The sequence below is a fragment of the Gadus macrocephalus genome, chromosome 7, assembly GCF_031168955.1.
Source record: "Gadus macrocephalus chromosome 7, ASM3116895v1".
NCBI classification, from domain to species: domain Eukaryota; kingdom Metazoa; phylum Chordata; class Actinopteri; order Gadiformes; family Gadidae; genus Gadus; species Gadus macrocephalus.
This window is the reverse complement of record NC_082388.1, coordinates 12,204,541-12,224,398: the sequence shown is the minus strand read 5'-3', so window position 1 is coordinate 12,224,398 and position 19,858 is coordinate 12,204,541. Positions and strand designations below refer to the sequence as shown.

General features: G+C 45.2%; 1 protein-coding gene across 2 annotated transcripts; it reads right to left on the bottom strand.

Moving 5' to 3' along the window:
• Positions 1–6: 6 nt before the first annotated feature.
• On the bottom strand, positions 7–16,311 carry gabrr3a (gamma-aminobutyric acid type A receptor subunit rho3a). 2 transcript variants are annotated; one of them, XM_060055783.1, is made up of 9 exons: positions 15,688–16,311; positions 10,274–10,386; positions 9,248–9,315; positions 8,400–8,623; positions 7,336–7,418; positions 4,747–4,884; positions 3,964–4,116; positions 2,839–3,032; positions 7–840 (listed from the first exon to the last, which is right to left on the bottom strand). In XM_060055783.1, the coding sequence occupies exons 1-9, from the start codon at positions 15,828–15,830 to the stop codon at positions 529–531; spliced, it is 1,428 nt and encodes a 475-aa protein (XP_059911766.1). In that variant the 5' UTR covers positions 15,831–16,311; the 3' UTR covers positions 7–528. The 2 variants fall into 2 exon arrangements, with proteins under 2 accessions (XP_059911766.1, XP_059911767.1); XM_060055784.1 differs by having other exon boundaries at positions 7–837.
• Positions 16,312–19,858: the final 3,547 nt, after the last annotated feature.

Below are 19,858 nucleotides of genomic sequence, written 5' to 3'. Positions count from 1 at the left end.
ACCAAGTTCTGTTGATGTGAAAAACGGTTTTGATTTATTTTGGATTCATCATACAATGAATGACTATAATGAATGAATAGTATGAAGGTCTGATGGTGCCTTTGGACCATGTGGGTCATGGTTTTTAAGTTTGTGATTCAGTATTCTCACCATGATGATGCATAGAATGACACATTTTTACATGTTAATTCCAGGAAATGTATACATTCAAAAATACGTTTTACCATTTTTCCACAGGCAAATGCAATGTTTAACTACAAAACAAAATATACGTTTAAAAAAAAACAACAGTTTTGTCTGATACAAAGAACAGACACACGCACATCCAAAACACACAAAATGATATTGTAGCTCATCGTATATTGCCAACCGCAAAAAAGGAAGAAAAGTACAATAATATTTTTGAGAATGCCAAGAAGGAGTCACTGCCCGATGTCATTCGTGTTTCCACTTTGTGTCCAACGTCAGCTCTATTTCAAGTACAGTCATACGGTGCATCCATCTCTAAAATCCCCTGTCTTCCAAGCCCTATGTGTACATACTCCAGTAGATGACGTTGAACAGCAGGTAGGACATGGGGAATATGACCCGGGAGTAGGAGTCTATCATATGGCTGTTGCTCATAACATACTGGAGCTTTCGCACGACAGGGTTTTTGCGGCGCAGTCTGGTGCCCTCTCCGGGGGCGGAGTCTGCGACAGAGTCCCGAGAGTGGGCGGTCCTCTCAGTGTTGGTCGTGCTTGCCGCTTCGCCGAACGAGGCCAGGTCGATGTCGTTGTCGTGGTAACAGCCGTCGAAGGCCATGGCCTGCGTAGTGGAATTGAAGGAGGGAGGGACCTGCTGGGGCGCAGAACGATGAAAACTGGCATTTAAAAAGAGTACTTAGCATTGTGTAGCATCTTATCCTAGCTAGCTTTGTTGTGTATGGGGAATGGGTTAACCTAGCAATTGTAAGTGCTTGACACTTGTTTCTGTGAAAATCCTTACTCTACTGACAGCCATATTTACTTATATATACGTACTTATTGGAAGTCGCTTTGGATAAAATCGCCTGCCAAATGCCCTAAATGTAAATTGGTGCATAATAGAGTATCAACATTGTATAAATATGAGATACCTTTAACAAGATACAAAATGTCTCTCATAGTAACACAATGAACAGTGTTAGTTTAACATTATGGATGCTTCGATGAGAGCATAGGGTTTGAAGCTTGAACCCTTTGCTGTTCTTCGATCAAGATATATTTTGACGCCGTCCAACTTTATGACCTACACCCTGAATGTACGTCCTAACCTCTTGGTGGATCTTCTTGGGTATAAATCCATCAATCATGTTGTTCTGCATTTTCCATGTAACATATACTGAATGCATATCGAGGGATATCTCAACATCTCTTCACTCTACTGCTCACCAGAGCTTCTTAGGGAATTCTTCTAGGAAGAAGACGTCCTCCTATCGAACATCCTCAAAGATTGCCACAGACATCCTCTCTACTTCATCCAATTCCCTGAATTCTTTCTTTCCCCATCCTCCTGCTGACATCGCCGGTCTTACATCAACCTCTTCATCTTCTACTTAATTCCTCTTCACCACTCTCTCCGAATGAGGTTCTATCAATGGTCACTTCCTAGGGCCACCCGTCCTCTAGACCCGATCCCCTTTCCCCTTCTTCAGTCTATTACTCCCCACCGCCTTCCTTTCCTCACCCCTCCAATCTTCACCTCTTTGAGGACTTTGATGAAAGGGGCAAGGGTCAAAATAAACCCACACTTAATGCATCTGATGTCAACAAATACAGACCTGTCTCCCTCACCAGTCTAGAGTCAAGGCAGGCAGCTCAACAGAGACTGTCCTCCTGGCATCCACACAATGAGAACAGCCTGCACACCTCTGTCGTCATTCTGCCTGATCTTTCAACAGCCTTTGACACAGAACCACCAGATCCTCCTCTCTACCCTCCAATAATTGGGAGTCTCAGGCTCTGCACTCTCCCTGTTCCTTACTCACGAACCAGACCTACAGGGTTACCTGAAAATAAAGTGTCTTGAGTCTCATTCCTGGGTTCCCTCAGGGTTCTTTTCTGGGTCCCATGCTCTTCTCCCCGTAAAGCTAGGCACTGGGTCCTGTCATTCAGTGGGCGGTTTTCCTTCTACAACAGACGACGCATAACTTATTGTTTCATTTTCACGGCCTTAAACGTATGCAAATCTCTGCGTGTCCAGCCGACATCCCTCAGTGCTTGGATGTCGGAGCTCACCCTAAATCTGGACAAGAATGATCTCCTCCTTCCAGGAAAGGCATCTCCTATCCACAACCTCTCCATCAATATTGAGAACTCGGCATGGATGGAAAGGGAGCTGGGTGTGAGACTGTATGGCTGTCCTTCACAGCCAACATCGCTGCAAAAACGCGCTCCTGCAGAATCATGCTCCACAATATCAGGGGGATAAGGTCCTCAGCCAGAAGACCAGGTAGGTTTTGGGCCAGGCACTTGTCACCTCTCAGCTAGACTACTGCAACTCCCTTCTGGTTGTTCTGCCTGCATGTGCCATTCCACCTCTGCACCTCATCCAGGTTGCAGCAGCCTGGCCGGTCATCAACCCATCCACATTCTCCCACGTTATACTACAGCCTGCGGCCTGCACTGGCTACGGCGGCTGCTGCTACGCAACGTACGTCAATGGTACATTCCTACCATGCTGCAAATGGCCCAGGCCCACCCTACATCCAGGACAGGGCCAGACCTTATACCCCAGCCCATCCAAGCTCTGCACTGAATGTAATCCATATCCTCGACAACCGTGACCAGCAGGCCGGTTTGAAGACGTGTTACACACCTTGGCCCGCCTGAGCTTCTTCATCTCCTCCATGGTTGTGAAGTAGTTGACGGCTGCGTATTCAATGACGGACAGGAAGACGAAGAGGAAGCTGGACCACAGGTAGATGTCCACAGCCTTTACATAGGACACCTGGGGCATAGATGCCGACACACCTGTGATGATGGTGGACATCGTCAACACTGTAGTGATGCCTGCGTGAGGAAGAAAATAAACAGGAGTCACTACATTGACCAATCCTACAATACTATGAATTGTTTAAAGATTATAATCAAAATGAGATATTTTTGTCACATGCACACATCTTGCATCAAAGATCCAGAGGTATAAAGGAGAAAGACACACATTTTGATCGTATGCTTTGATTGTTGTTACTTGTAAGATCAAAGCTACCGGTACTTAATTTTTTTTACTGATTGTTGAATTAAAAGGTATAATCTGCAACAAATGTTCTGTACTAAATCATGAATTTACCATGATATCGCATTAGGGATTAAGCAAACAAGTTGAGTCGAAATACTGGCTTCTCCGACAATAATGCTACAGCCAGTATATTCTTTGAAATGTGCGTTCCGGATCAGAATATATGTTTTTGTTTGTGGCCTGTGTGTAACAAATTGGCACACAAACACAACATGCTGCAGCCGTGGAAGCAATCAGACAAACTGGATGAATTTAAATTGCAGTAGATTCTATTCAACCTCAAAAGCCTTGTCTCCTTTACAACTTCCTACCGACTAGAGCCGTGCTAAAACATAGGAGGCACATTTGAAAGATGGAGACATCCAGGCGCCCAGTAAGGAATGAGAGCCACATGAGCTGGTTTATAATTTTGCAAACAACAGACACATTGTAAAGGTATCCTCGCTTGTGCTCATTGTTTCTCAGTGGCCTCAACCTGGCAATCCGCAAGAGGTTCGGGGCTGGGGACGAGGGGGCGGGCAGAGACTACACTCTCAAATATAGTGAATTTGGAACACCGTTCCCATTTTTAGATGCTCAGGTTCAATGTGACATACAGTACCTTTAATGTAAAATATTAATACTGATCAAAGGGATTATAATATGACGTCCATAATGGCACAGTGGGTGCCGGCAGGACGGGGGTGTTGTGCTGTACTGAACCGAGAGAGACGCGTGCGGGCACGGCGCGGCGGTCGATCCAGAAGGACACCCAGGACAGCATGACCATCAGCATGGTGGGGAAGTACGTCTGCAGCATGAAGAAGAAGATGTGTCTCCTCAGGATGAAGTTAATGTACAGCCGGTTGTACCAGCCTGAGGGAGAGAGAGACACAGAGAAAGAGAGCGAGGGAGGGAGAGAGAGAGAGGGAGAGAGAAAGAGAGAGAGAGAGAGAGAGAGAGAGAGAGAGAGAGAGAGAGAGAGAGAGAGAGAGAGGGAGAGAGGGAGATAGAGAGAGAGACAGAGAGAGAGGGAGAGAGGAAGGGAGAGAGGGAGGGAGAGAGAGAGATAGAGAGAGAGGGAGAGAGGGGGGGAGACAGGTTGGGAAAGAGAGACAAAGAGAAAGAGAGAGACAGAGAGACAGAGAGAGAGGGAGGGAGATAGAGAGACAAAGAGACAGAGACAGATAGAGAGGAAGGGAGAGAGAGAGGGAGGGAGAGAGAGAGAGAGAGAGAGAGAGGGAGAGAGACAAAGAAAGGGCGATACACATTAGCACATGAAGACACGGACACATTAATATCAACATACAGAAATGCACACATAAACGTACACACACAAAACACACATATATATATATATATATAGTTACTTCCAAACCAAAATGTATAATAATCTTCAAATAGAATTGCATAATCACGGAAAGGTAACCATGCAGCCCGAATACGGGACAACAACTCTTTGGTATATTACAACCAACTAAAAATGTAGTGCTGCAGTTCACACACCAGTGCTGCTGTAGAAGGCCAGACCGTAGGAGGGGTGGAAGGATTCAATGAAGAAATGGGACAGCACAATCTCATCGGTCCTCAGCGAGTCGTTCCCATTCTTCCAGTACAGCATGAGGTCATTCTCATTATAGGCATCTTCAATAGAGGAGAGGGGAGGAGAGGAGGGGAGAGGAGAGGAGAGGAGAGGAGAGGAGAGGAGAGGAGAGGAGAGGAGAGGCGGGGAGGGAGAGGAGAGGAGATGAGAGGAGAGGAGGGGAGAGGAGAGGAGAGGAGAGGAGAGGAGAGGAGAGGGGAGGGGAGGAGAGGGGAGGAGAGGAGAGGAGAGGTGGGGAGAAGAGAGGAGAGGGGAGGGGAGGAGAGGGGAGGAGAGGAGAGGAGAGGTGGTGGGGAGAGGAGGGGAGAGGAGATGAAGAAGAGCAGAGGAGAGGAGAGGAGAGAGAAGGGGAGAGGAGAGAAAAGCAATGGAGAGGAAGGGAGGGGAGATGAAAAGCGAGGAGAGGAGAGAAAAGGAGATGAGAAGAGAGGAGAGAAGAGGAGATGTGAAGAGGAGGGTACACGAGAGCAGACAGATGAGGAGGGCAATAAAGAGGAGAGGAGAGGAGAGGGGAGAGGAGAGGAGTGGAGGGGAGCAGAGGAGAGGTGATGTTTAGAGGAGGAGATTAAAGAGGAGAGGAGAGGAGGAGAGAGGAGATGAGTGGAGAAGAGGAGAAAGAAAAAGAAGAGACAAGAGGAGAGAAGATCAGAAGAGATTATCATAGTAATATATTCAATACAAACAGAGCTCTATGAACTAAAGTAAAGGAGAAAGACCACTCATGTTACTCTCCACCTGCCTACCCAATAACCTCCTTCCAAACGTCCCTCTTCGACATGTCTCACCCCCTCCCTCTCTGTCCTGAACCATCTGTTAGCTCAGGGAGTAGACAAGGAGACCGCAAGATGTTCTGCCAGGGTGGCGCGCCACAATACAAACACCTTCTTCATCCCCCAATTACCTGCTGATCACATTATCCTCATCAGCAAACCAACGCAGCTGTAGATTGCGTGCCTGTGTAATCTTGAAAATCTTTGCAGAGAACCAGTACAAAGTTGTTTCCCTTGATTTAAAATAAAGAATATAACATTTTGTCGCAAACAGAGGAGATGTATCGGCTTAGGATGACACGTTTGCAGGTCCAACGCTGTGCTTGTGTATGTGTTTGCGTGCTTGCGTGTTTTACAGAGCAACACAGTACAGCCTTAAGTGTGCGTGGGCTGAGAGCGTCTGTTTGTGTCTGTTTGTGTACGTACACACACAGCTTATATACTGGGTGTACATACACACAATATATAACAACCAGCTTATGCCTAAGACTTTTATAAATCAGATGCATATGATCCTGTCCCACTTCTTCTGACAAATAAACTAGGCCAAAGCTATTTTATAAGTCTGACTTGCACAGCATAGCTTTACATTATTTTGGTCGGTCGGATAAAAAGTCATTATCTAACTTACTCACTGTGGAGCAAAGCAGGGTAACAACATTTCATTAATCCGCTGTAGAGCCTGAATCTTATATAAAGATGTTTTAATGTTCAGCAATGACCTCAATTGGATTAGTCTTTACATGCCATCTGACAACACAGCACCTGCCATACTCTATGCTTTGCAATTGAGTTAATATGTGTAGAAGCTGTGCATCTGCTGGTGAAATACATTAGAGCACCATACCGAGATTAAGCTGAGTCAGAGCGAAATGCAATCTGTGGAAAATATCAGCACCATCTTGTAGTGTCGTCAAATGTGCGTGTGGGTTTGTAACCATCCTGCCCCAACCCCGCCATCACGTCCTGTTTTTTTTTTATTTTTGCCCCAGTTTGTCGGGTTCTTGTTTGTTTCTGTCAAAAGCATCCTTCCACACCTACCCTGTGCCTGATCTCTGGGTCTTGGCTCACCTCCCTGAACGAGCAGTGACAGAAGGAACTGACCAGCAGAATAAAGCCACCAAAGTCTTTCCAATCAACACTTTCCTGGCAGCCATCTTTGAGCGATAGGAACGCCTCATTTGTTGTATCCTGGAGATGATTGTGACCAGTAACCAGCCTCACTCCAAAGCTACCAAGCCTCACTCCCCGGCTACTCAGCCTCACTCCACAGCTACTCAGCCTCACTCCACAGCTACTCAGCCTCACTCCACAGCTACTCAGCCTCACTCCACAGCTACTCAGCCTCACTCCACAGCTACTCAGCCTCACTCCACAGCTACTCAGCCTCACTCCACAGCTACTCAGCCTCACTCCACAGCTACTCAGCCTCACTCCACAGTTACTCAGCCTCACTCCATAGCTACCTAGCCTCACTCCAAAGTTACCTAGCCATGATCCCCATCTGGACCTGCCTAGCTATGTTGCTGACCTGCCTAGCCCTGTCCACATGTCTGAGGGGCCGTGATAATGAGAATAAACATCTCAAAGCTATAGGAGGATATACTCTGGTATATCCTCCATGCACACCCCTTAGTGGGAAGCTACACATTTTAGAATAACTGGTATAGTCCATTCTATACTGCACTGGACTGTGTTATACTACTGTGTGTGTATACTCACAGCTCTCCAGCTCCAGGGTGCAGTTCTGAGTGTCTAGGGGGAAGCTGCTGAAGTCCATGGAGCAGAGAGCTGTCACCGTGATCCTGAAACAACAGTTCAGTTTAAACCAACAGGAAACCAACAGTCTTCATAACAAATGGATTGCATTATTAGGATCGCAAGTTTATTTGTACGGGATTTAATAACGTTTAGATTCTCAAAGATGCTTAGCAAGTTTATTTGATAAAGATTTGATGACAAGTACATTCTCAAAGAGGTTTATCAAATACATTAGTATATAATTTAACAACTTACCTCCCCTATTAAGATCCATATTGTCCCACTCACTCTTTAAAAAGCAGCTTAAAAAACATCTTATCTATTCATGAATCATCTCATCACCTCCTGTCCTCTTCATTGCCCCACTTTTTTTTTTTCTCTGTCTAAGACATGTATTTATAACATCCTTTTCCATCTAATTTTGATTATTTAGATTATTTATGTACTTTGTCTCCTTATTTTCTAAAGTTTATTCGTTAGCCTAATACGGTAAATATGATATGATTGTGATTATTGACAGGGTGGAACTCTTGTACAAGCCCATTGGGCTTCGTTCCCTCCTAGCACCATTTATGTTAATGTGTGCTAAATAAATAAACTAAACTAAATTAGACAACAATTTCATTTTTAAAGACGCTCAAAGTGACGCAGAAGTCGTCTTAACAGTCTCACACTCTCCGCAGCCTATCTCAATGCCTCCCAGAGCAAGATGTCCTCCTGAGCCCTGCCTGCTCCTGAAGAGCCTTCACCTGAGCCCTACCTGCTCCTGATGAAGAGCCTTCACCTGAGCCATACCTGCTCCTGATGAAGAGCCTTCACCTGAGCCCTACCTGCTCCTGATGAAGAGCCTTCACCTGAGCCCTACCTGCTCCTGATGAAGAGCCTTCACCTGAGCCATACCTGCTCCTGATGAAGAGCCTTCACCTGAGCCCTACCTGCTCCTGGTTAAGGGGCCTTAACCCTTTCAGCTTATCCACTCATTCTTCCCATCTGAACCCCCGTCTGCCCTCCCCTTTGCCCCGCACCTGACGCTGAACAGGATGTTCCCGTCAGGGTACACGCGCAGCATGATGTTCTCCATGGTGGTGTCGTGGATGAAGGAGCGCTTGGAGTGGACGAAGAACACGTCGGGGACCCATATCTTCTTCACCAGCCGAGCGTCGAAGGTGCGACTCTTGTTGCTGCCGGAGGGGAAGGCCAGGCGGACGTCCTGCCAGTAGTGCCTCAGGTACAGGGTCATGGTGAAGTCCTGCAGGGGGACACAAGCACGCACACACACGCACGCACGCACGCACGCACGCACGCACGCACGCACGCACGCACGCACGCACGCACGCACGCACACACGCACGCACGCACGCACGCACGCACGCACGCACGGTAAGGTATTCATCCCTGAGGCGAGAATGAAGGCGTAACAGCAGCATGCATTAAAATAACACAATGGCAGTTATTAAGTAACTGACAATATAATAAGAAGCAGCATCCATAATGCTGATACAAAAGCCAACCTAAAATGTAAACTAAAAGCCACAAGAGTGCCAAATACATTTAAAAGTGTTTAATGTGCAGTTGGATACAAAATATGTGCAGTAAGGGCAGCCTTACACTGGCAGTATTTACTGAATGTGTATATTCTAGTGTTTTGTGTCTGTGTATCTGCTCAGATGCGTCTGCTAAACTAGATGGATTCGATTAAGCCAATAATCACACGAATGAAGAACTTGACTCCAGCACCACAAGCAGTGAACATGGGTGTTATGTGTTGTGGGTCTGTGGAAATAACGTATAAGTGTTCTGCATTTGTGTGTACGTCAGTGTTGATTCTTTGTGTGTACGTCAGTGTGCATGCTATGTGTGCAGAAGCCCGTACCATGTTGACTTCAGAGATGCTGTCGATGCTCTCCACCTGAACATCGATGCCTACGGGGATGGCTGAGCCTGAGGGAGCAGAGTGGTTACAGATACAGCTTAGGCTCGCTCTTCTTTTGCAGTAAATGCATAGGGAGGCCGAAGGTTAAATATGGACGTTTCTCCACTGGATTAAGTACATAGGGCCACCAATCCGATTAATATAATGTAGAGTACATTATATTGATTCTACTGTACATTATATTAACAAGTATTGCTACTAGAATATTGTGTTGGAGATGATTGTCGTGTAACTGTAAGACATGGGGACATGACCTATATTAGCTGCTAGCCCTGGTCATTTCTAAAATTGTGTTTTTAATCATTCAAGCAAACCGGACAAACCAAAATCGTGTTTGGAAATCAAGCATCATGAAATGTATTTCGACAACCTTCCAAACCTTATCGCAAAGCGACGCAAAGAACACAAACTCTGAAATTGACAGTTACTCATTTACCCTGTTAACATGATGACATGTTTTTTTTGGAATATCCTTTAATATTCCTCTCTTCTCTCTGTTTCGGGATTTGAGTTCAAGGACCAGATTACCGTTAGAGAACAAGTGGGTAATACAGAGCTAGCCGTTGTTTACCGGCTCTGCAGACAATCTGGGTCAGAGAGGGTTTGATTTGCTTGGTGGGGCGGTACTGTAACCAATATTAAGCCTCCTGGGGACCGAGACACAAAACCAACGACGCTGGTGTTTATAACAAGGAGAATTATAGTCATAAATAGGAATTATAAGTAAGAAGAAGTTAAAATAAATAAAATAAAATATAAATGATTGATACTGGATAACTATTGATAAAAAATAACTAAAATAATGAATATTGTTTTAATATACTATATGTACTATTATTTAATATACAATTGTTTTATAAGGTGGTGGTTAGTAGTAGGAAGTCATCTCGGATTAGGAAGATTAAGAAGAACATGTGATTGATGAGAACGCTATAGATCGTCATCAGTCCGTCTCCTAGTCCTCACCTCCGAAGCCGGGCCGCATGGCGAAGTCGTGGTCCTCGATACGAAGTAGCTGCTCCGACTTGATGAGCAGAGACTTGGTGCTGTCCTGCTTCTTCAGACGGAAGTCCACCCGCCTGGAAACACACAGAACCACGTTACAACCACATCAGTATCACACAGAAACACACAAAACATCGTCAGAAACACACAGAACCAGATCAGAACCACAGCAGAACCACAGAATAACCACACAGAAACAAACAGAACCAGAAAGACCCAGATCAGAACAAAACAGAACCAGATCAGAACCACACAGAACCAGATCTGAACCTCACAGAACCAGATCAGAACCACACAGAACCAAATAAGAACTTTATAAGATAATCACATTGAGACCAGACAGAAAACAAACATCAAATCGATCTCCCTTCCATGTAAATCAAAGGTTTTTATGGCTTGTAATAAAAAATTAAATAAAAATGCATAACATTTAAGAGTTGTCAGTGAAATAGTACTCAATGATTGTCAACATTGGAATGATCCCCAGCCCCTCCTCTCTCTTTCTCTCTCTCTCTCTCTCTCTCTCTCTCTCTCTCTCTCTCTCTCTCTCTCTCTCTCTCTCTCTCTCTCTCTCTCTCTCTCTCTCTCTCTCTCTCTCTCTCTCTCTCTCTCTCTCTCTCTCTCTCTCTAAACTACATGTAGAGTCAGTGACATCTGGTGTGGTGAATGAGCTGATCAATGTATTAACAGTGAGTCTAAACTCAAAGTTTAACACAAGCAAGGGGCTTTCTTTCTAATCGCCCTGCCATAGTTCTCTTGAGCAACCGCTTGGAGAGGAACAAGCTGATGCTGATGTTTGTTCTTGTTGTTGACCGGAATAGAAACATACTGTTTAAACGTTAAGGTTTGTTGCTTTACATGTAATATCCCTGCATTGCTTTTCATTGAATCAATAGTTCCGGTACTCAATACTTGGATGCATTAGCTAACTCAGTAACTGTGTCAGTATGTGGTTACATGTATCTATGTATCTATTTATATGTCTGTCTATCTACCAACGCTGTGTGCTGATTCTTATAGCTCAGTTGTGTATAAGAATCTATGGCGATGCCGAACGCAAACTGTTAAACGGTTAAGCTTAAGACATGATAACACCATGAATCAGCATCTCACCAATCAAGGCCTTAAAAAATGTCGGCCACGTGGCCACATATTTAGCAGCCCCTCCTCTGGTTGATCCTCGGCTCTTAATAATTACACAAGCCGCTTTTACCTTGATCAAACACACCCTGATGACGGCACAGGCCAACACACCCAGGCAACCCGGCATCCACATATTAATACAACACTGAAGCAGCACTCATTACAAACAAACGTAAATTAAACCTTCAACGTGTACATTTAAATGTTCTAGACAAATGACTGTTTAAGCCCTTCCCCAAGCCAAACTAAACCGGTTCCTACTGAAGCTTCTCATCAGTGTTAGAACTCTCAATTATGCTAATACCACAAGTCATACTGGGATTAGTTAGTAGTGGTTGAGGTGCATGAATCAAAGATTACCCAGTATATATACCCAGGATGATCTACAACCTAACCACAAAATAATAACCAACAAAAAACAACAACGAATGTAAACAAAATTTAAAAGTGCAGGACAAATCTGGGAGGTAGTTATAGTGAGTGGTAGTGGTAGTGAGTGTCACCGAGTGACACTGTGACAGTAACACCCCGTGCCCACTGCCTCCGTCAGTTGTCCGTTGCCCATTGACTTTGCATGGGGACGGACGCGCAATGCATTGTGGATCCGTCCGTTCAGTTGGAGCGTTCGCCACCGTCACGCCTTGTGCCCACTGCACCGTCAGTCAACGGACGTGGGAAGGCGTGGCTGACGGATGGGGGAGTAGTCTTTGCAGATGCATCCGTCAGCCAATCAAATCGGTTCGCCGGGTTCTTCCCGCTTCTTCCTGCTTGTTGCGAGGCAAGATGACCCGCTTTCCCGCTTTCCAGTATCGTCAGAGCCCGAGTCGCGTCACAGTGCTTACATTTGCATACGCGATCTGATTGGATGACGGAACCGTCGCTGCCGAAAAAGTTGAACATTTTTCAACTTTCTGACGGTGGCGAACGCTCCAACTGAACGGACGGATCCACAATGCATTGCGCGTCCGTCCCCATTCAAAGTCAATGGGCAACGGACAACTGACGGAGGTAGTGGGCACGGGGCGTTAGAAAGTTGAAAAAATGTTCAACTTTTTCGGCAGCGACGGTTCCGTCATCCAATCAGATCGCGTATGCAAATTTAAGCACTGTGACGCGACTCGGGCTCTGACGATACTGGAAAGCGGGGAAAGCGGGTCATCTTGCCTCGCAACAAGCAGGAAGAAGCGGGAAGAACCCGGCGAAGCGATTTGATTGGCTGACGGTTGCCTCTGCAAAGACTACTCCCCCATCCGTCAGCCACGCCTTCCCACGTCCGTTGACTGAAGGAGGTAGTGGGCACGAGGCGTAAGTGGACAGTAAGTGGAAGTGATATCGAGTGGTGGTGATATCGAGTGGTGGTGATATCGAGTGGTAGTGATAGTGAGTGGTAGTGAGTGGAAGTGATAGTGAGTGGTAGTGATAGTGAGTGGAAGTGATAGTGAGTGGTAGTGATAGTGAGTGGTAGTGATAGTGAGTGGAAGTGATAGTGAGTGTCAGTGATAGTGAGTGGAAGTGATAGTGAGTGGTAGTGATAGTGAGTGGAAGTGATAGTGAGTGGTAGTGATAGTGAGTGGTAGTGATAGTGAGTGGAAGTGATAGTGAGTGTCAGTGATAGTGAGTGGAAGTGATAGTGAGTGGTAGTGATAGTGAGTGTCAGTGATAGTGAGTGGTAGTGGGGGTGAGTGGAAGTGATAGTGAGTGGTAGTGATAGTGAGTGTCAGTGATAGTGAGTGTCAGTGATAGTGAGTGGAAGTGATAGTGAGTGGTAGTGGGGGTGAGTGGAAGTGATAGTGAGTGGTAGTGATAGTGAGTGGTAGTGATAGTGAGTGTCAGTGATAGTGAGTGTCAGTGATAGTGAGTGGAAGTGATAGTGAGTGGTAGTGATAGTGAGTGGTAGTGATAGTGAGTGGAAGTGATAGTGAGTGGTAGTGATAGTGAGTGGTAGTGGGGGTGAGTGGAAGTGATAGTGAGTGGTAGTGATAGTGAGTGGTAGTGATAGTGAGTGGAAGTGATAGTGAGTGGAAGTGATAGTGAGTGGTAGTGATAGTGAGTGTCAGTGATAGTGAGTGGTAGTGATAGTGAGTGGAAGTGATAGTGAGTGGTAGTGGGGGTGAGTGGAAGTGATAGTGAGTGGTAGTGATAGTGAGTGTCAGTGATAGTGAGTGGTAGTGGGGGTGAGTGGAAGTGATAGTGAGTGTCAGTGATAGTGAGTGGTAGTGATAGTGAGTGTCAGTGATAGTGAGTGGTAGTGGGGGTGAGTGGAAGTGATAGTGAGTGGTAGTGATAGTGAGTGTCAGTGATAGTGAGTGTCAGTGATAGTGAGTGGTAGTGGGGGTGAGTGGAAGTGATAGTGAGTTCCAGTGATAGTGAGTGGAAGTGATAGTGAGTGTCAGTGATAGTGAGTGGTAGTGGGGGTGAGTGGAAGTGATAGTGAGTGGTAGTGGGGGTGAGTGGAAGTGATAGTGAGTTCCAGTGATAGTGAGTTCCAGTGATAGTGAGTGGAAGTGATAGTGAGTGTCAGTGATAGTGAGTGGTAGTGGGGGTGAGTGGAAGTGATAGTGAGTGGTAGTGGGGGTGAGTGGAAGTGATAGTGAGTTCCAGTGATAGTGAGTTCCAGTGATAGTGAGTGGAAGTGATAGTGAGTGGAAGTGATAGTGAGTGGTAGTGATAGTGAGTGTCAGTGATAGTGAGTGGTAGTGGGGGTGAGTGGAAGTGATAGTGAGTTCCAGTGATAGTGAGTGGAAGTGATAGTGAGTGGTAGTGATAGTGAGTGTCAGTGATAGTGAGTGGTAGTGGGGGTGAGTGGAAGTGATAGTGAGTGGTAGTGATAGTGAGTGGTAGTGATAGTGAGTGGAAGTGATAGTGAGAGGTAGAGGTAGTGGGTGTCAGTGATATTGAGTAGTAGTGATAGTGAGTGGTAGTGATATCAAGTGGTAGTGATAGTGAGTGTCAGTGATACTGAGAGGTAGAGGTAGTGAGTGGTAGTGGTAGTGAGTTCCAGTGATAGTGAGTGTCAATGATAGTGAGAGGTAGTGGTAGTGAGTGGTGGTGATATTGAGTGGTAAGGATAGTGAGTGGTAGTGATTGGTGGTGGTAGTGATGGCGGGTGGTAGTGATAGTGAGTGGTAGTTATGGTCGGTGTTAGTGATAGTGAGTGGTAGTTATGGTCGGTGTTAGTGATAGTGAGTGGTAGTTATAGTGCGTGGTGGTGTTACTGGGTGGTATTGCTATTGAGTCGTAGTGATAGTGAGTGGTACTGATAGTGAGTAGTAGTGAGTGTGTGTCATTAATAGTGAGTGGCAGTGATAGTTACTGGTAGGGATAGTGAGTAGTATTGATAGGTGGTGATAGTGAGTGGTAGTGATAGTGAGTGGTAGTGGTAGTGAGTGTAAGTTATAGTGATGGTGAGTGTCAGTGATAGTGAGTGGTACTGATAGTGAGTGTCAGTGATAGTGAGTGGTAGTGATAGTGAGTGTCAGGGATAGTGAGTGGTACTGATAGTGAGTGTTACTGATAGTGAGTAGATGTGATAGTGAGTAGTAGTGATAGTGTCAGTGATAGTGAGTGGTAGTTATAGTGAGTGGTACCGATAGTCAGTGGTAGTGGTAGTGAGTGTCAGTGATAGTGAGTGGTAGTGATAGTGAGTAGTAGTGATAGGTAGTGACAGTGAGTGTTAGTGGTAGTGAGTGGTGGTGATAGTTAGTGGTACTGATAGTTAGTGCTACTGATAGTGAGTGTCAGTGATAGTGAGTAGATGTGATAGTGAGTAGATGTGATAGTGAGTAGTAGTGATAGTGTCAGTGATAGTGAGTGGTACTGATAGTGAGTGGTAGTGATATTAAGTGTCAATGGTAGTGATATTGAGTGTCAGTGACAGTGAGTGTCAGTGATAGTGAGTGGTAGTGATAGTGAGTGTCAGTGATAGTGAGTGTCAGTTATAGTGAGTGGTAGTGATAGTGAGTGTCAGTGATAGTGAGTGTCAGTGATAGTGAGTGGTAGTGATAGTGAGTGTCAGTGATAGTGAGTGTCAGTTATAGTGAGTGTCAGTGATAGTGAGTGTCAGTGATAGTGAGTGGTAGTGATAGCTAGTGGTAGTGATAGTGAGTGGAAGTGATAGTGAGTGGTAGTGATAGTGAGTGTCAGTGATAGTGAGTGGTAGTGATAGCTAGTGGTAGTGATAGTGCACGGTGGTGATAGTATGTGGTAATGATAAGTTGGGTCTGGTGTCTCACCCTCCAGGTTTATTGCGTGTCTCCTCGCCCAGGTACACCTCCTTATGTCTCCTCTTGTTGGGGCTGTGGCCCCCAGTGAGGCGTGCCAGGGGCCACAGCCCGGCCAGACACAGCAGTCTGAGGGCCAACGGGGCTGCTCTCATCGTGGGTCACCTATTGCGTCTCCTCCTCACCGAGCAATCCTCCTCCACCAGGGAGCATCAACGGCGATGGAGACCCAGGGATGTCCTCTCTTTCCTGGACCTCATTCCCTCTGCCAGTAGGCACCACCACCATGTTACATCACCTAATAAGTCATTCAGCAGACTCTTTCACCAGCAGTGACCTACAAGTGTGGCTGAAATATCAAATCAAAGCAAGCGCTCAAAAATGAGAGTCATCAGAGAAAAGGGTTATGCTGGAAAAAAGTGTCCAGAGGTGCCATACGAATCAAAAACATAAAGTGAGCCCTACGTTCCTCTCTTCTGACCGAACATGGTGGTAAGACCGAGGCTTTCAACGTTTACGCTCAGATCCAACGCCAGTGTATTCCTTCCTAGGTTTAGACCACTCATGTCTCTCTCTCTCTGCCACCACCAACACCCCGGTCAGTTTGTCCCTCTCTCTCTGTCTCAACTCCCACCCAAGCCCACTCCCTCCCTCCCTCCCTCCCTTCCTCCTTCCCTCCCTCCCCATTTAAAACCAAATATCAATTTATTCCTATAATGACAAAGGAATTCTGTTAATTCCTCCCTAATCTTCTTACGTTGTGTGCTCGCTGAAATCTTTCGCTAACCTACAAACGGAGGCGGGCTGGGATAGTGGCGGTAAAGGCGGTTTCATCATCGCTATGACGACGAGCAGCAGATCAGTAATAAAAAGGCTGTAGCCTACATCTGCCGCTTCCACTGGATTTACCCTGCAGTCGCTTACTGATGTTGGAGGCATAATGTGTGTGTGTGTGTGTGTGTGTGTGTGTGTGTGTGTGTGTGTGTGTGTGTGTGTGTGTGTGTGTGTGTGTGTGTGCGTGTGTGTCTGTGTGTGTCTGTGGTGTGTGTCTGTGGTGTGTGTGTGTGTGTGTGTGTGGTGTGAGTGGTGTTTGTGTATGTGTCTGTGGTGGAGGAATGGGGGTTATACAATTTAAAACCAAAGAAAAGAAATCATGATATCTCTTGTTTCTATAATACAGCACTTGAAGCATCAAGTGCTGTATCATCATCATAATAAAGCACTATAGGATAGTTAAAGGAAAAAGAACATAACAATTATTATACAATTCCTTATCTGTTGCATTTTATCTCCGCGTTGAATCAAAGTAATGTAGGAAAGCACAGAAAATGTGGTGAAAACATTGAGTCAGATGCAAGAGTAAACTGTCAGTAACGCACATGGGGTGAAACCTCGCGGCACCAGTTATAAACCGCAGCAGACGCGTCACGGGTGGCGCTCGGGCGAGGCAGGCTTCTTTAATCTGGGATTAACTTTTGATTGGGGCCAGCGATGGGTGATGCCATCTTTAAGAATCACGCACGTGGAGTTTAGTTTCCACTCACATGTCAATCGCTTCAACCGCGGAGGACAACCATGCGTCATACATTTGCACGATTACATTTATACCAAACCCCGTTTGGTATAAATGTAGGGAGTGTGGTGCAGTGACTTCGTCTGTCCACTAGAGTTCACTATCTGTCAACAATCAATCATCTGGAACGTTTTAAACACATGAGAGGTATTATGGTTCTTTTTTTTTTTCGTTCAATGTCGAGTAAAGAGATTTTCCAGGAAACACACCTGGAACACATAACACCTCACACAAAATCAATACGACTTTACGAATACGTTCAGCTTCCAAAAAGAAAACAAGTTTATGACTGAAATAGTCACTATAACGATATACAATTATGAAATACATGCTGGGCCTAAAATCTGAAAACTGCTCACAAGGAAGGCCTGTACAGCTAAACAAGGCCTACTGGTAGAGGAATGATAAAGGGCAGGTCTTTAGGTCTACTTATACAACTACAACCAATTCCTTTTCATTCCACCCTACACGCACATCCTCTCAGTTAAACACTGTTTCTACATATCTTTTTCTTGCTTCCACTCTAGTTAAAGGTTTACTTCCCGAGTTAATTAGTCAGTGTTTCTTGAGGTGTTAGGAAGGTTTTAACATGGAAATGTAACCATCTAGATGTGTAGGTCACAGTTCACTGCACACTGATGAACATTCACGCACACGCACGCCAACCTGCGAAGTCTCACCTCTAGCGCTGCCGGGCTCACACCTTTGCGGACAACTTTTAAAATGGCAGAAAAACTTGGACTGCTGCTGGCATTTCTCACCTTGCTGGGGAATCTATCTGTCTTTCACTGTAAAGGTAGGACTATGTGTTGTTTTATCCTATAGGGATTGTTTAAATATGGGATGATTCTTGACAAGCTTGAGACACATTTTAGTGTGTCTCAAGCTTGGAATGTAAATATTCCCAGTTTTGGAATGTAAATATTCCCAGCTCTGGACTCAATATTAATTAGAAAATTAAGACATGATTGCAATAATAATAAAAATCGATTTACTATTGGGCAACTCAAATATGCAATTGTTGAAAAAGGAACTACTGCATGTAAATTCATCTTTCTCTTTACTTGGCTAATCATTTGTATCACCAGAGGGAAAGAATACAGCCTTCTGTTGACATTATTGACAATCAAGATACAAGATATTCGTAATGATTAAATATTCATAAATGTACTATTGTCAAATGTTGAGATTACTTATGTGAGTTTAAATTATTTTTTAAAAATGGTCCTAGTGTAGGGCCTAGTTGCTAAGATGTTTGACTCTAAGCTATAGGGTTTTGGTTTCGAACCCACAGCAGTCGGTTACCCTAACCCTGACTTTTAACATGACATGCCACTCAAAATAGAGAACTTTAAGTCACTTTGGATAAGTGTCAACTAAACAGTGAATATACCACACTGGAGTTGTTGTTATTAATGCATAGCAACTTAAATCACATCAACTCCATTGCGTGGTATATTTAATACAGGGGTTCTCATCCTTTTTTCAACTGTAACCCCATTTTTAGGTCTTACATTTATCACGGCCCCCATAAGTAGGCTACAAAATAATACTAAACATAATAATAAAAACAAACCCTTCCTTTATCTAAAATTCACATTTCGGAGCCCGAAACCCAGTGGCCTCCCGGGCCCCGAAGGCCCGTCCTGGGTCATTGGGCTGCTCCCGGAACAGGTCCCCATCTCTGGGGGTGGTCCAAACCTTAACCCTCAAACCAAACCCTAACCCTATCAATAAAACCTAAGCGTGACAACTAATCCTAAAACAAAACCCTAACCCTATGACCAAACATAACCATGACACCTAACCCTAAAACTAGACCCTTACCCTATCACTAAAACCTAACCATGATAGCTAACCTAAAACCAAACCTTAACCCTATCACTAAACCATGACACCTAACCTAAAACCAAACCCTAAAACTATCACTAAACCATGACACCTAACCCTAAAACCAAAACCTAAAACTATCACTAAACCATGACACCTAACCCTAAAACAAAACCTAACCCTAAAACAAAACCCTAACCCTATCACTAAAAGCTAAGAATGAAATCGAACCCTGAAACCAAACTCGAACCCTATCACTAAAACCTAACCATGACAACTATCCCTCAAACCAAACCCGAACCCTATCACTAAAACCTAACCATGACAACTATCCCTCAAACCAAACCCGAGTCCCATCACTAAAACCTAAGCCCGAGGTTAGCACAAGCCGTCGCTACGATATCAAACAAAGATCAAGATCAAAAGCAAATAATTTTAAAGTTGCAAATCACCCACCACGACCCCATCTGCATGTGGGGTGACCCACATGGGCCCGTTTCCCATGGCTGAGGAGCCCTGCTTTAAGACATAGTCTTATCAAATATTTAGATAAGCCCTTCATCAAACTTGCCGAAATGTTCAACAAATTGGCTGAAGTTGACTGAACACAGCCGTTGACGACATGCGCGCTCCCCTCCCCCCCAGAGGCCAACGTGACGTGCATCGTGCACGAGGACTGCATCCTGCCGTGCAGCTTCCATCCGAGCGGTACGGTGGTCATCCACTGGTACAAGCAGCAGACGCCCGTGCACAGCTACTACTACAACAAGGACCAGTTCG